This window comes from Cheilinus undulatus, linkage group 11 (genome assembly GCF_018320785.1).
Source record: "Cheilinus undulatus linkage group 11, ASM1832078v1, whole genome shotgun sequence".
Taxonomy (NCBI): domain Eukaryota; kingdom Metazoa; phylum Chordata; class Actinopteri; order Labriformes; family Labridae; genus Cheilinus; species Cheilinus undulatus.
The window spans coordinates 19,698,361-19,715,851 of record NC_054875.1 but is presented as its reverse complement, the minus strand read 5'-3'; the positions used below and the strand labels follow the sequence as shown (position 1 = coordinate 19,715,851).

Below are 17,491 nucleotides of genomic sequence, written 5' to 3'. Positions count from 1 at the left end.
CTTTAGAAGTGGGTATTTACTTAATTTTAAAGTGGGTATACTCTGTGGCAGGGCTGTCCAATTTGGGGCCCGGGGGCCAACTTTGGCCAGCAAGCAATTATTTTTGGCCTGCTGCCCATGTTCAAATTTTTGATGTTTTTTTTTTTTTCCCACTGCCAGCATTCTGAATATTTCTTTCAATATTTATTTATTTTGGCACTTCCTCTCCTGACCACAAATTAACATTGTGTTGCACTGGGGGTAGGGTGGTGATAAGAGAAAGTTTAAAAATAGTTAGAACATGAGTGCTTTTTTACTGAAATTGATTTCAAGGCAGTATGCCTAATTAGTATTTGTGCCATATGGATGTTCAGTAATTTCATGGTGTAACAAAATAAAGAATAGTGTTATTCATTTTCCAAATTACTTTGTATGAGTTATTATTTTGCACAATTATGCTATAGGCATATTTAATTTCATGCACTGCAACATGAATGTTTAGTTTTGGCCCGCGACCCTCCACCCAGATTCATTTTTGGCCCTTCACTGAAAAGAATTTGGGCACCCCTGCTCTATGGTAACAAAAATACAAGAGGGTATACTACATAAGAACTGTTTAGGCTACACAGATGCTGTACAGTATGGAAGTGTATGGTGATCAAAATTCAATGAAAGGTGTATATTGGAAATTAGAATACAGTAACAAAATTGCTTTTTAATTTTCCAATAATGGATGTTTTTGTCTCACATAAAATTAAAATTCAGTGCAACATGCAAATGTCTTAACATAATTGAATTGAGAAAGAAAAGTACTTTTATTTTTACTTTTCAGAAAAATGTACTGCTAAATAGCTTTCATAACTTATATGGTTTGGCTATTTTGAAAACTACAGTGTATTGTCATTGAATGTTCTTTTCATTTTCACAACATGCGTGCGTTTCTTGACACAAAAATGAAAAGAACATTCAGCTACTTAATTTGTCAGTACTTTCATCTTCAATTTGAATTTTAGTTTACATTATTAAAATTTTTTATTTTTACCTCCGCCAAGGAAGTTATGTGATCAGGTGGGTTTGTTTGTTCGTTTGTTAGCAACATAACTCAAAAAGTTGTGGACTGATTTTCAGGAAATTTTCAGGAAATGTCAGAAATGGCATAAGGAAGAACTGATTAGATTTTGGGACTGATCTGGATCACCGTCTGGATCCAGGAATTTTTTAAAGGATTCTGTACTATTGGGAGATAGGGCTGCGCTGTTACCACTTTACACCAGGAGATGGCGGACATGAGTAACTTATTCAAAGTTTTGGAGTTTATAGAGTTTGAAAGACACACACCTGGTCGAGGAGACAAGTCAGAGCGTAACAGAGAGAAAGACAGTGAATTGTAGTAAGAATACTCACAATGCTGGGAGGAATAGAGGAATATTCATCCTCTGCCATGACTTCCAGTCATTCAGTGAGACCATGGGTGCATCTGTTGGCACATGTAGCGAAGGCATGTAGCGAAGGCACGGTGAGGCAATGCTTTGCCTCACCGTGTTTCCACCCCACCGGGGAGGGAGTAATCGGCAAATGCCATGGTGGGGGGCACATGGGGACAGATCCAGGAATTTTTTGAAGGGTTCTTCACTATTGGGAGATAGGGCTAATGGCGGAGGTCGGCGCTCTCCGAGTGCTTTTCTAGTTATAAAATGCTCTTTTGTTTAGCACTTTTAGCATTTTTGACTCATAAATAGAATAATTATTCAACAATTCAATTAGCATTTTAAATTTCATCTTCACTTTGCACAATGTATGATATTAAGATGAAAAAGGCATTTGATGTATAATGTTACTGAAATGCTCTATTAAATAATTCTCATCATTTTTATGGAATAGCTAATTTCAACATTAATAGGCATTATCAGAAAAATGCTTTAAAATTTTCAAAACGTGTGTGCACTTTTTGACACATAAATGAAATTATAGAACAATCTTATCATTTTGTATTTGCACATTTCCTCATCACAGCCCAAAATAAAAGCTCTGAAAAGTGACCTATGAAGAAGGGCAGCAGAGTGACGTCACAGCCAGTCCGGCTGTGCTTTACGTCGAGAACGGAAGGGGCGATGTGTATTTATACAGCTGCCAACACATGGCAATTTGTTTGAGGCAGCCATGGCGGATCCACCTGTGTAAGAGTGCTTAATGAGGCGAAATGCTGAGCAGCTAAGCATATGTTGGTACTGACTTTCAAACTATATATGTGCTCTTTTTTGTGCACTAAACTGTGATGTTGTTTGCTTGATAAATAGTGTAATTCTTGATGTCCCCCCACACTCTTAAACTAAATGTAAATTATGCCCAATGTAAGCATGTTATTTCTTTTAAATCTGACAAAGAGCTGCAATATCTACAACTACAGGTACATCTCAAAAAATTAGAATATCATGAAAAGTTCAATATTTTTTGTCACTCGTTTCAAAAAGTGAAACCCATTTTTATATAGACTCATTACACAGAATGAAATATTTCAAGCCTTTATTTCTTGAAATGTTGATGATTATGGCTTACAGATAATGAAAATCCAAAATTCAGTGTATCAGAAAATTAGAATATTGTGAAACAGCTGAATATAGGAAAGTTATGGTGTTACACCCTAATCAACTAATTAACTCAAAACGCCTGGGTCAATAGGCTACACAATCATGGGGAAGACTGCAGACTTGACAGATGCCCAGGAGATTATCTGTTTAGGCTGGCAATTTAAAGTTAGGATAACCTAGGTTAAAATTGGCTAGCTAAAAACTTCAGCATTTTTGTAGAGATGCAATGTCTCATGGTAATTTTACACTCAGGCAGCTGGGTCAGTGTAATTTCTGGCGGATCCATTTCCTTGTTGAAACCAGACTCAAAAATTACATAAGTAAATTTACATAAATGGAAAAAGAACCAGGAAAAAAAGCTGTTGTCTTGTTTCATTTTGGGCACAAAGATGGCAACACAAACAACCTTTTCCAATGAGTCACATGATTTCTTTTTCCTCAAGTATTTTGTTAAATGAAGAAAACAAAATAATGGAATTGAATAAAAACATTGGACTCCTTTCTTAAAAAGTTGTTCCGTTTTTGTGACCAAAATGAGGAAAAAAAAACAAAAAAAAAAAAACAAAAGTAAACTGCTTGTTTTTTCCATTTCTGCAAAAAATGGAATAACAAGAGTTTCTGCCCATTTTTGAGTATGGTTTATTATATATTATTTTATTTATTATTTTGTTGGTTGGTTTATTCATCTTTTCATGTAAGGTATTTGCACTTTGTGTATTTCCTTGTTTATTTTTGTCCAATTTTTTAAAATCTTTCATCCTATCCATTATTATTAAAATATATATATCTTTTGTTTTTAATTTGATTGTTAATTTTATTTATCATTATTGTCATTGATATTATTATTATTATTATTGTTATTGTTATTATTATTATTATTATTATTATCATAATTATTTTTCTCTGCATATAACTCCCCATACTGACCATAACACTCTAATGTCACAACAGTTCTCCATCTATAAAATCCTTGCTATAGGCCTCCAGCAGTCTGTATTGCTGTCTTAACAATGTGTTCCTTGTATATTTAATTTTTATTTTTGTATTATTATTTGTTTTTATTATTATATATACATTTCTTATTATTGTATTCTAATATTATGAATGCATATTAACAGATACATTTTTATTTATGTATTTTTTATTTTATCTTTTTTCTTTATTTTCTTTTCCTCCCCCTCTTCATCTCTCACTGTCCCTCATATACCACTTGAATATCACTCGTCTGTCTTGTTATTTCTCACAAATGTGGGAAAAAAAGAATAACAAGAGTTTCTTTTAAACAAGGAAATGGATCTGCTAGAACATTGACCAAGTTTCATGCTGGGGGCGTTTCTAGTCAGAATTGATTTGATATGACTTCATGTATGTTTAGTGTTGCATTGTCGGTCTACCAGTGACTTTTATGATGTGCTTATCTACTTGTCTATTACAGATAATGGTAAATTAGTAATTTATAAATCCACACACTGCCCACTTCATTAGACACATCTACGCCATGCAATGCACACCAGTATCATCTCTACCATGAATTCTATTTCAGTACGTTTGACTTTACAAATGTTGACACTGTCAGAGATGCTTCGTTCTCTACTGAGATTGGTGAGTGTTCTCTTTGTTGAAAGAGGTGTTCCTAATATTTTGACCTGCTGGTGCATGTGAGTAGGGTTGGCAAAATATCACAAACTCAATATTTTTTATTACTTAATATCGGTCTAACCTTAATTTAGAGTCAACACTGATAACATTGAAATGATTTGGTTATGAGTCACATCTCCAAATTGACTGAATAGTAAATCATGTCAAGGCACAACTGTAAGACTGAGTGTGCCTGAGGAAAATCGGACTACAAGGGACGTTTGGCATCTTTTTTGAAGGTTTTAAACATCTTGTGTAAAAACTAGGGCTGTGCAATTAATCCCAAATAAGATTAAATCGCAATATGGCCTGCTGCAATTTTCAAATCGCAGAAGGTGCAATATTTCTTCAACCTGAAAATCATGTATAAATAAAAGTAAAACTTTTTTTTGCAGCAGAGATGTTATGCATTACCTATCATGCAATCATTCTAGTGGCATATAAATATTTTCTTCATTTTTGTATGTTTTTCTTGTTGAATATGAGAATTATATAAAACTATCATTCCCTTCAGTATAACAGTTCATATCCAATTTGCAAAATGAGTCAAAATCATTACAATTAAATATTTTTTCAAAATTGTTCAGCCCTAGTTTGATCTAATATTGTGTTGGTTATAGTTGAGAATGAATTGGGGTTTTTTGTTGGGAAAATACATGAGATGAGGAACTTAGGAAATGATCGCGTTTTAAATCACAATCACAATATTGGGTAAAAAAAAATCGCAATTAGATTATTTTCCCAAATCATTCAGCCCTAGAAAAGGAAGTTAGCCATTCATGGGCTTTCATTACTGCTGACCACTAGGACTTTACCACACTGTTGTCTCTTTTTTATGACTGTGCAAAGCTAAAATCATTAATGAAACTTGATTAATGTTGGTGTATGAACAATGGCACTGAGAAGAGGCTTAACCTGTAGCAGCAGCTCTAGACGTGAAAAGTTGTCCCTGCGAAAAACCAAATCAGTTGCTTGCAATAAGCTGTGCAATTTATCTTATATTTAGCAAAGAAGGTGAAGTTGGAGACTGTCAAACTATTGTTAAAACTTACTTAAATGTATGAAATGAAATGCTAAACATCTGCAGGTGTATTTGAGATATTCTAATCCTATTTTTTCTTTTTTTTAGCACTCTGCTGATGAGTGATGGACTTCATGTGACAATGAAGAACCTTGTGCTTTAAACATTGATGAAATACCAGGTTAGTAGTTACATTTAACTTGAAGATATTGGTAATAAAACCTAAATGTTTTCTTTATTCTAAAATGATTTATTTTCCCCTTATTAGGTTCTTTTGAAGAGGATTGAGTGATGATCTATGATGTTGACACACTCAGATCAGTAAGCATCCTCTGGTTGTGTAGTCCTTCTTTGATAACACTACACTCAAAAACACAAGACAAAAAGGAAAACACTCTGACCCTGCCTCCTGCATGAATATCTATGGAATGACTGCCTGGACTAGGAGGGCATGGTTGCTTCTTTTTAAAAAGGCTAGATGTCCACTCTGGATGTCCACACTGTTGCAGTCACTGTGTGCACTTAAGAAAAAGTGGCATTAGAAATGGCAGCATAAACTGGGCATGCAGCCTTGTTAAGCAAAGAAGTGTATAAGTTATGTCACAGGAATAGAACATCTGGGGGATTTTAGAGGTCAGTAAGTGGGAAAAATTGGTAGCAGAGATGGAAAAATGCTTCATTCATTCCCCCATGTAGGCCACCCAAATAAGAAAACTCTAGACATTCATACAGTCCACATGGTTCCTTGGCTCACAAAAGGCTCTCAATCTTTACAAGGGCAAATTTTAATAACTAATATTACAGTGTACATGAAATTAGTTCCTCTGTCTAACAACCTAAAAAAATGTATTACTTTAATCAATTTAATAATAAAAAAGATAAAACTCTGTATAAAAAATGAAATTTTATTAAAAATTGCAGAAGCTGCTGGTGAGGTTGAAGTTGAAATTTGTGAGGTGTGGCACCATCAGTAGGGCCCATCCAGGCTGCCACAGGATGACCGAAACTAAGAATTTGTGCTGCCTGTTGTGCCTTCGACCACATTCAGCTTGGAAGCAAAGGCTAAGCCAGTACCTCGCACCGCTGTGTGACCGCAGCGATCACAGGAGGCAGCACACAGCTGAGGTTTCATCAGCTGCTTCCTGTCTTCTGTGTCCCCAGTCTGTTTCACAGCCTGGGCAGCGGCAATTATACTAGTAGACACCTAGGTGATCTGAACCAGGGCATAGAGTTCCTGGCATCATTTTTGTCCTGACTCAACCTGTGGCGTGGTTATCCACAGCACTGTCACAACCACAAGACATAAACATGTTGGATGATGTGATGTTTGATTTCTGTGCTGGTCATTGAGTGGCCACAGATGGGTTTGACTGTAAGGTGGTTTATAAAGGTAGCTGGTAGATCACCCGACTGAAAGGTTAACTTGGTGGTTGGTTGTATAGTCAGGTGTTTAGGTGTCCACCTGTGGAAGGCTGACTTCCTGGGCACAGTGAAAGAAAGGTCTCAGACAGACTTGTGATCATCTGCTTCCTGGTTGGTCTTCATTTACACTCAGGGTTGGGGTAAGAGATGCGTCTGCACTGATCGTTAGCTGTCCATCTGAGGATTATTCTGAAGGGTCTTGTCATGCCCATTGTCCCTGTGCATGGTGCTTTAAAGGGCCAGTGAGGCTTGAGGTGTAGAGTCTTGAGTCTAGGTGTATTTTGACTGCAGAAAACGCCTTGGTGTCCTGACAGCTCAGAATCCCGAAACCATATCATTGTGTACCTTTTACACAAACCCCTGAGCTCTCGGTGCATCGAAGTTTCTGTGGTTGCTGTATGCTGAGACGCAGGACTTTCCCTTAAGCCTCACAGGCCTTGTGGACACCAGGCATGATGATTTGGGTTTGAGGAGACTCCTCAGGACAACCTGTAGACAGATGGCTGACTGATTAGTGCACATGGTTCTCTTATTCTGACCCTTGAATGTCAATGAGACTACAAGGTTGTGGTTGATCACATCTTTTCACCGTGCACAGGAGCTCAAATTTTCACAGATGGAATGTTTGTTTGTTGGTATCTTGTGTGATCCAGTGGGACAGGTCTAGTCAGCTGTTTCAGTCATGTCACACGTTAGGTGATAGGGTCTTTACTAAGGGTAGATTGTCTTTTCCCAGGGATTGTAGCATAGGGTGTTGTGTTGGCACATAAGTGCCTGACTGTTAGAGTAGCATCTTATGCCCTTTGCATGCAGCATCTGTGGGTAGTGTCTGGTTGTCCTGCCGGCTCAGGGGTTTGTTATGGTACACTTTTATATGGCTTTGGGATTCTGAGCCTGTGGGATGACCAGATGCCAACTGCACCTGTCGTATTCAAAGCAGCAAGATGGTTAGAAAAAGGCTTTACTTGCCTTGCAAGACAGCGTTGGTGTAGATTAAAACTTGTTTCGCTTTAAGGTTTTGCAAGCATTATTGGATTTGAGTGAGGAAGTTTAGTTGAAACTGCAGGCCCACAATGCCTTTGTGTTTTGTGTGTCTGACAAGTCCACCGGTGATCATGCGATAGGCCTGAACTTAGCAAATTTGAGGCCAATAACTATGTGTCATAGTGACGACCTCCTAGGGGTCTAAGCTCTGCACTGTTCAGGTTGTTTGATGGTCTGACATGATTCCATTACAGACATCCCATTTCCAACATCCCATTTCTGTTTAATTCCATCTCTGGACGTTTCCTGGCATCTGGAAGCCACATTGTTGCTGATAGTGACCTCAGGCCTGTGTAGCCTCCAGTGATCGTTAAAGTGCTCCTCAGCAGTTCAACGTACAGGTGTAGCCCTGACCTCTCTGCTGAATGTGGCCGAAGGCTCTGCAGGCAGCATCAATGGGGTCTCGGTCCTCTTGTTGCAGCCTGGACTGGACTACACTGGGTGCCACATAAACAACCTCACCAGCAGCTTCTGCAGAAGAAGCTGGGGGACTTTACAACAATATCCCCCAGCTTCCTCAACTGGAGGGCCAGGGAAGCTTGGGACCATTAGCACAATGGCCCAAAGCTACCTCGGCCAGGGGGCCAAGGAGGTCGGATGGCCTTCTACTAAAGTGGCCCCCAGCTTTCTTGGCTTGAGGGCCAAGGAGGCATGAGGTCCATCTACTTCAATGGCTGAAGGTTTTGGCTGTCCCCTTTGGAAGAGCTCCTAGGAAGCTCTTCCTGATCTAGGGTGGGTTGTCCTTAACCTCACAGCCTTCCATTTACTCAGGATTCAAAGAACTGGTGCTGAGCTACTGGTTGACAAAAAGATCAAGTGGTACAATCAGCACACAGTATATAAGCTGTCTTTAAAATGCAGTGCAACTTTCAGTATACAAGGAATCAGGGAATTCCTCCACATGGGTTTACTTTCAGTGTGCACACAGTGAAACGCAGCATGTCATGTTTGCTTGGCCTTGCATAGCAGTGTCATCTCATCGAATTATAGCTGTTTATTCACAATGAAACGTCACACGAGTGCTAGCTTGCCAGTGTGCTGGATTTCTGCTACTACTTTATCTCAACGTCTGCCTGAACAAATGTCTTAAGACTGTTCAGTGTTGGGGAAAAAGTCTCACACTTGTACAATATAGACTTGTGTCTTGTTCTCTTTTAATCTTTGATTCACTATTTTTGTTGCTGAAGTTTTGAATTTGTCATATAAAGTGTTATCACATTGAACTTTAATTGACAACTGGATAATCTCGTCTCTAGATTGTCAGTCTTGCAAATTGCTGGTTATTTACCAAGAATCCTGTGTAGTTAATAACTGTAGTGTAAATCCTGCAGCCATTATATGCAGGATTTACACTGTGGTGTCTCCTGTTGCCTGCTGACTTTGACAGCAGCAGAGATTGGGTTAAAAATGTTGGCTGTAATTTGAAAAATCTAAGTTTAGTTAAAAATGATCTGATTCCAGTAGCTTTACCAGCAAGCTAATAGTTTTAATCCAACCATCTATTGGTGCATACAGTTTTAACTTAATTATGCTTGCAAGAACAGTAGATATGAGATTACTTCAGGAAACATCTTGGGATGCATGATAGTGGATTTTTGCCTATATCTGATATGATGATGTTTACAGATTGATTTTAGCTGATAGCAGTATGGATACCAATATTTAAATGTTTTACAAACTTAAAACTCTGCTAATTTTTAAGTTTATATGGCCAAAATTTACGGTCAATATATGCAGATATTCACAGCCAAAATATTGACTGTATATATTGTCAGAAATTTTGACATCTACTAGTATTTGCCTTTAAGTTACTATCTGCTGTGACTGATATCAGATGATAATATCATGCATCTCAAGAAACTTCTACAGATCACTCAAAAACAATTGGAAGTATTTTTGCCAGGTTTGTCCTTTTAAAGAATGTAACTGGGGTCTGAAAAAAGCTTTGTGCTTTCACTTCATGACATCCAGAGCAGCTCAGAAGTCGACTGATTCTCTTTTATATTCTGTAACTGGTTGCAAACATGCTCTCATTCAAATATATTAGAATGGGTTACCACCACAGTAATGGCGGCTTGTCAACTTCCTTGTCTTTCCTTTGTTATGTCAGTGTTGAAGATTTCAGCACTAATTATTGACCGGTTTAAGATAAAATTAATCTGTAGTCTCAAGGATTTGGTGTTCAAAATAACTAATTCTAACAAAAAACATTAAATTAAAATTCTCAATCCTGTTGAATGGTTTTAAATTGTTCAAATGTATAGACTTCATGCACTGCAACGCGTTTAATTTTTGTTTTTCACTTTAAATGACAGCATTTGTTTACCCCACATTTTTAAGATATCCTCTTCTGTTGACTTGAAATAAAATAACTCGACCTAAAACTTTGTTTCCTATTTGTATTGTGTGTTCCCTGTGCCTCATGTGTTTTGTTCATGTTTAATAAATGTTGCAGATGTTGCCGAGAACATGGCTTCTGTTGTGATTGTTTGATAATTATGAATTAAAGTTAAGATTTTTATGGTGTTTTACTGGTTTTATTATTGAATGACAAGTAGCCCTTACAGAAGCTTGACCATCCTAGGTTTGGGTGGCTTTTCTAGATCTTTAAAAGTTAAATCCACATCAGTAAATCTGCCATTTAACATTTTTTAACCCATTCTTAATCCAATTTCCATCTTACCTTTAAATTTTCAAAGGAACAGTAACATTTAAATGATGAAATAATAAACTGATGTCTCTTTCATGACACATTGTGCAAAGTGGAGATGAAATTTAAATGCTAATTTAATTATTTTAGAGTCAAAAAATTCACATTTTTTTCTCAAAATCTCGTTAATTTGTTGTTGTGGTTTTTATTATCGGTAGTTGCATTTAAATCAATGAATGTAATCGTTTGTGCTTATTCCGACAATTCACATACTCCTCTTCTACTTGTATTGCCTTACGTAGCGGACTCATTATGTCTACGAGCGGACTTGCCTCTTGCAATATGGCGGCGACGTCAACGTACAGCCAGCCAGGCGTCTTCGTATTATGTCTATGGTAACATCATTGAGTGTTTCTTTGCGTTTAGACGTTTGAAAGGCCTCTTCCCGTTTAAGGCAGGGCTAGCTGCTGAGGCCGTTACCATAGTGAACCTAAACTTCCAGTTTTTACAAACTTTGCTTCCTGGGCTTAGTCCATGTCGAAAAAGTGATACCTTTTTATTTTTTATTTTCTTAATCTAAACGGAATGTCTTCCGATTGCCTAATGGCAGGTGGACCTCGCGTTTTGGGGTTAACGTCCAAGATTCTTCCTCTTGCTTTCCCTAAAGGAACAGAAAAACTGTGTGAACTTTGTCAAAGACCTGCGAACCTGCAGTGCGTCGAGTGTAGGGTCACTTTTTACTGGTAAGAATGAGAAAGCATCTTTATAGCCAAACGCTAACATTAAAGGCCACTGTACGCCTTTTTAATGAAAGATAACTTACCCAAAACGATACAGACATATATCTTGTGTGAACATTTCGTGTAGCCTTGTTGAAACGTTTGTTTATGTTTTGGAAGCTAGGTGGCGATGTTTGCCGCATTTTTAAGGCAGAGACTGCAGAACACGTCTGCACAAAGGGCGCTCATGTGATTGTGTCGTCAGGGAAGGGGGAGAGGAACAGCTGGAAATGAAATTACCACAAGGATTTTTCTCGTTCATGTGACTCTGACTGCCTGTTTAATCGTTTTAGTCGGTCAACATCAGCATTTTTATGTAAGCAGCTACCTTTGGCAGAGGTGGACATCTCTGCAGACTCAATTACAGATCACAAGATGGTGCTCTGTAAAATCCTTGTTGGCACAGTGAGGGGAGTGAAGAGGAGCATGTGGTGACATCCTCCCTGCAGGGATTTATGTAAAGGGATGAGCCACTAAACCCAGTTTCTTAAAGGGGGCTTACAGCCACTTATTGTGCTAGCTTCCCTCTCAGCCTTCAAACTGAACTGCTAGTCTGGCACTTCTCTTGAATAAAATGGAAATTTGTAGCCTTTACTACACAAAACTGAGCCCATAAAAATAAATGGAAAATCTGAGTGGATTAAATATGTTATTTAACCTTTGTTTTTTAATTATCAGAGACTGTCATTTTTATGTCTTGACTATAAGCCATGGCACTTTGCCTCAAAACAAAGTCATTACTTCTATTCAAGGACTGATAAGCTTTGTCATATTATCTTTCTACAGACTGACTGGTATCCCACAAAATGTTTGTGAGGACCTTTTTTGTCATGCAGCAAAATAAGTATAAGGCATGAGAGCTAAGCTATAAGACAAGACAGAGTAGGGGCTATCTGTCCCCAGAAGACCCCTTGAGTTATGTCTATCAGTGCTACTGTTTATGTGACGTGTCTCTATTTCCTGCTCACTTGCTGCTTCTGTATCAGGTCCAGAGAACACAAACACAGTGGAGCGAGCTGAGCACACATGCCTCTCTGTAGAAAATAAAAACGCAAGGAAATCCAAGGCAGTTTCCACAGAAGTTTGCAGACGAGGAGAGCCAGATGAGCAAAATTACAGACCACTTATGTAACAGCATGCAATTTAGCATGCCCTCTGTGCACTCTGATGATATTTTCTAACTGAAAAGAAGCTCTGCTTTGGAAATGTCAGCACTGCAACTCCAAATGATCTACTGTTTAGACACATTTAATAGTTAACACTTAGAGTGATCAAATCTGTCTTAGCAGCAGTTTTATGCTCTGATCACAGTAGTGAAGTAATGTTTTGACCATAACTTTAACTTTTCAGCCAACACTATTTTGCCCAGATGGGAGATTCAGTGTGAATCAGAAAGAGTGATTTTCAAACAAAGCTGCTGAGACTTTATGGATCTACAGTAACTGAGAGAATACATGAAAAATCTTTTGTTTGGGGTTATAAAGGAGACCTTAAGTTGCAGTCCTTCTTTTAAAAATTGATTTTTTTCCAGCAATGCAGAGCACCAGCAGGCTGACTGGGTGGGGATCCACAAGAGAATCTGTCCATTGCTTGTACCCCTTCGTACACCAACATTTTACAGTCTCCAAAGGGCTGGCCAGATTGAAATACAGCTTAAAAAGGTGAGGAGGCATATGTCACACTGACCATGGAACAGACACCATGAAGCTTGATTTTAAAATTTTCCAAGAAGTGTGTCACATAAATAAGTGCTCCAGTATTATAATCCATACAAAAATGCAAAGTAATATTCTTTGAAGCTAAGAGTAAGGAATTCATGTAGGGTGAACCTGATGTGTACCATGTTTGCTCGGTCTCAACAGGCAGAGCTGATGGAGATCTGCAGATCAGTGGCTAAGAGCAAAATGTCTGAGGGAAAACACAAAGAAGCTCTGCCTGCTGCTTGGTTCTGTCTTCGCTGTGCCATTGACGTCCACAGCCCCAGTTCAGTCCAACTCATTCCTGTTTACCTGCTGCTGGCAGAGGCCAACATGGGTCAGCATGGAGTTTCTCAGCAGAAGATACATCCTTCCTCCTAACTATATATAATAGGTTTGTGTCTTGGTAGTGCTTGAATGTAATTGTACTTTTATTTCTAGGTATTGGCAATCTCACTCTGGTGGCAGAGCTACTGTCCCAGGCAGAGTGGGCGATGTTGAAAAGCCCAGAATATGGTCATGAAGTCTACCACCAGCTACACAGGAGCCGGGGACGCCTCCATGTTGCAACTGGAAATCTGGAAGCAGCACTGGTCCACTTTGCAAATGATGTCTGTGTCAAATTTAGTCACAACAAATTGGCTCCTTGGCATGAATAATTTTAAGCTGCCCAATTACTTCATAAGCCCTATTGATACACTGTGAGGGGAGAATGAAGGCCATGTCTCCCTATTTGCACCTAGTTTCCAAATTGACTTTTATAATTGCATATATATATATTAAACTTAAGTAAAATTGATTAAGTGTACAAAGGTACATTGCTAGTATATTAGGATGAATGATATTTTTCATGATGTTTTTTTTTCTTTTCTTTTTCAGATTTACTATGCTAGTGAGACGTATGGTGTGGACAGCACTGTCACATCGAGGGGCTACTTTCTAATGGCTGATGTGTTTGCAAAACAAGGAAAGACACCCATTGCTAGCTCCTTGTACACTGAGGTAAAATAAAACATATATGATATGGATTTTTTTTTCTGTGTGTTTCATTCCGTGCCTTTTCACTTATCTTGCAGGTGGTGCGTACCTGGCACAGCTATCTGACCGAAATCTTTAACACCCAGGTCCAAAATGTCAAAAATCCCTGCATGTTGACAGAGCGATCTTTTGGTAAATGTTGTTATACTTAGTAAGAGAATATATGTGTAAAGGAAAAACAAAGTAGGATTAATAGGATTACAATAAACATAAAATTAAATTAGATTAATAGTCTTTCAAAAATTCACTTCATTATCAGGAAATAACATCACAAACCCATCACTTGCTACTTCCGGTGAGCAGCAGAGAGCTCCATCAGTGTATCACTGATAAAATAGGGTCAATGGCTCTATATTTAGCTGAGCTGTCTTGCTGTGCAATCCGAAAGCTAAACCCCAGATTTACACGAGCATGCTTAGGGCTGACTAGAGACCGGTGCTGACACATCTCTGGCTGTGCAGCATCCGCATCACTACCCTCTATCGCAGCTGCTGCCCTACATATGATGCTAAGTCTGTTAGCAATGCAATTTCCCAAGTGTTCCGGGATGTTTAAAAGGCAGAAGTGGGTGTGGAGGGAAAGCATACAAGAAAACTTTGCATAAGATAAATGCGGACCTAAACTTCACACTCACATCTATGAAATTCACATATGAATTATTAGAATGAAAAAAGTAATATTGTGGAAAACTTTATTTATTTCAGTAATTCAATTAAAAAATGAAACTCACATATTACATAGATACATTATACATAGAGTTTAATATTTGAGGGGTTTATTATTTCTAATTTTGATGATTATGGCTTGCAGTTAATAAATAAAAACAAAATTCAGTATCACCTTTTTTTGCTCAATACTTGGTTGGGGTTCCTTTTGCATTAATTACTGTATCAATGACAGTGACATAGAGGCAATCAGACTGTGGCACTGCTGAATTGTTATGAAAGCCCAGGTTGCTCTGATAGCAGTTTTTCGCTCTTCTGCGTTCTTGGGTCTGGCGTCTCATCTTCCTCTTGGCAATACCCCATAGATTCTCTCTGGGGTTCAGGTCCAGCCAGCTTCTGGTACTTTTGGCAGTGTAGGCTTGCGTGAAGTCCTGCTGAAAAATCAAATCATGATGATGATACAATGATATTTCGTTTTTAAAACTGTAAGCCATTATCATTACAATTAAAAGAAACAAACACTTGAAATATATCAGTGTATGTGTATGTGTATGTATGATATACGTCTATATAATCTATATAATATATGGGATTTGAATTGAATTACAAAAATAAACTTATTTTTGCACAATAATTCTAATTTGCTGAGATGCACCTGTGCTGTTAAAGCTTAAACACTTTTTTGACTCTGTACCTGATTTCCAATCAGACAAATCCCAGCACGTTGAAGTGGATGAGACCTTAAAAACGACACTGGAGTTCTGGCAGAATGACTCCAGAAAAAATTCAGGTCAGATTGCACTGGTGGCCCACAGCCTGGCCATGCTTGGGTTCCTGGAAGGAGACAACCTGAAGGTGAGTCACCTGACTAGACAACCAGGCATTAACCATTCTGTTTGACACAGTGACATAGTTCCCCATGATCCTCTTGTTCGTCTCATTCAGGAGCTCCGTCTCAAGATGAGATTAACTCTAATTGGTAAAGCCGTAAAGATGAGGTTTAACATAGACTGTCTCGACACTCCGACTTCAGTCTTGGTTTCCAGGGTCTTTGTAATGCTACTTCTTGTTATTTGCGTGTAAGCTGCAGCCCGTGAGATAAATGATCAAATCTCTGGTGTGTCTTGCCAGCTGAGAGGATGAGACAGAGTAAGCTTAGAGAATGTTTTCGTATTACTGCCGGTACAGGAAGTTGAGTAGCAGACAGGTGACTGTCACAGACTTCAGTTCTTGCAGGGGGTCTAAGTTTAGCAGCATAGATTGTTGACTTATGGCTTAGCTTCAGTCTTGCAGACAGCAAACATATGGATAGTAGAGATGAAACTCAGTTTGTGGAAAAAGCCTCAACCATGAAAATCTAAAGTTAGGAGGCTCAGCCTTTTGGTTCCTGGTGCTGTAAGCACAAGTGTCAGAGCTCACCATGCAAGGATGGGAAGTTAACTAGACTTTCAGCTGAGTAATAGGTGTCCTTGATCTCCTTTAGGGAATTTCAGCAAATGTAGGTGACAAATCTACAGTTTTAGCAGTCAACCTTCCCTCCATTTGTTATTCGACCCTAAAAGGAAAAAATAGAAATGCACATGAATAGAGTATAAATAGTATCCTTGAGTGCTGTAGTTTGATTTAGGCTCATGTTCCACTTTAATATTCTAAAAGTTGGCCCACTCTATCTTGTTATTTTGAGTGAAATATGGGATTCCTTCTTTTTGGAATATCTATGATTCAAAGTAGTGCTTGAAAGAAAATGAGGTTTGAAGCCTATATGTGTATTAACTACATGAATGTATTCAGTTTTGTAATGACTATGAGAGCTGTGGATGGACTACAACACCCATAGACACTTGAACACATGAATGATTCATAGATTACCAGCTGTTCACAAACTGTAAAAAACAGAATCATCCATACATACTGCAGGTTGTTTTAATGAATTAGTACATTAAGGCTGGCAAGTTTCACCGAAGCATTCATAGTTATATCAACAATGTCAAACCATCTTTAATATAAACTATAGAGGACAGCGTGACAGCCAAATAGATCAAGTTGGGTAAGAAGGGTAAAGAGGGATGAGTTAATCCAACCGTGTGGCAGTCCAATTTGAGTGATATTATTATATAAGTCAGCTTTATTCTCCCAGGAGAGCCTAACAGCTGCAGCTGCTGTGTTTGTTTCCGTTTGTGTTTTTGTGCCAGGCACTGGGATTTGGCAACATGGCCCTGCAGGCCTGCCAGCTGATACCAAACCATGACCTGACAGAGCCCATCGAGGCCCTGCTGCAGCTGGTGAAGAGTCCACGGACAGAACCAACTCCTGGTTCTGACTAGTCACCAAACCTGTGCATATTCTATTCTGAAATGTGCTGAATCGAGGGTTTGTTCAGTTTATCACACATTCAGATATCTCCATGTGCAGTACATACTGAAACTTGAAGAAAAAAACTAAAGGAGTGAATACTTTCATTGAATGATGTTCAAAATACTGTTTTATGAGGATAACAGAAAAATCAGCTCATTACAGTCATGCTTACCTTAGGTCGGGGTGTCTGCAGTATTAAAAGTTGATCAATCAATTTAGTTTAAATTAAGGCATTTAAAAAGTATCAAGAAGTCTTAAATCCAAGACCACAAGGTCTTCAACTTCAAAGCTGTTTTCCATTTTTACATATGTCAAAAGAAGCTGAGATTCTGATATAACCACATCAGATCCAATGTCATTCTACTTGCTTGTTTATGTTCTAGCCTGTTGAGCTATTAGCTACTAGTGTCCTTAGCTAGCAAGTTACTATGTGATCTATCTGAATGTTGGGTATGTGCAAGTCCCCTGAGAAGAGGTAGGAGGAGAAGGTGTTGGCGCTGAGGCGGGGGTTACTTGTAAACATGTTACAGGATTTTACAAATAAAAGCGGCTCTGAAGTGAAGTTTTTGCCTGGTGTTCTGCTAGTACAGAGTCTATTAACGTTAGCAATGCAAA

General features: G+C 38.4%; 1 protein-coding gene across 1 annotated transcript; it reads left to right on the top strand.

The window, feature by feature from the left end:
* The first annotated feature begins 10,822 nt into the window (after window positions 1-10,822).
* On the top strand, window positions 10,823-17,377 carry zmynd12 (zinc finger, MYND-type containing 12). The gene is made up of 8 exons (XM_041800079.1): window positions 10,823-11,085; window positions 12,653-12,782; window positions 12,984-13,155; window positions 13,260-13,429; window positions 13,698-13,820; window positions 13,895-13,988; window positions 15,231-15,376; window positions 16,714-17,377. Exons 1-8 carry the CDS (start codon window positions 10,928-10,930, stop codon window positions 16,843-16,845), a joined length of 1,125 nt encoding a protein of 374 aa, XP_041656013.1. The 5' UTR covers window positions 10,823-10,927; the 3' UTR covers window positions 16,846-17,377.
* Window positions 17,378-17,491: the final 114 nt, after the last annotated feature.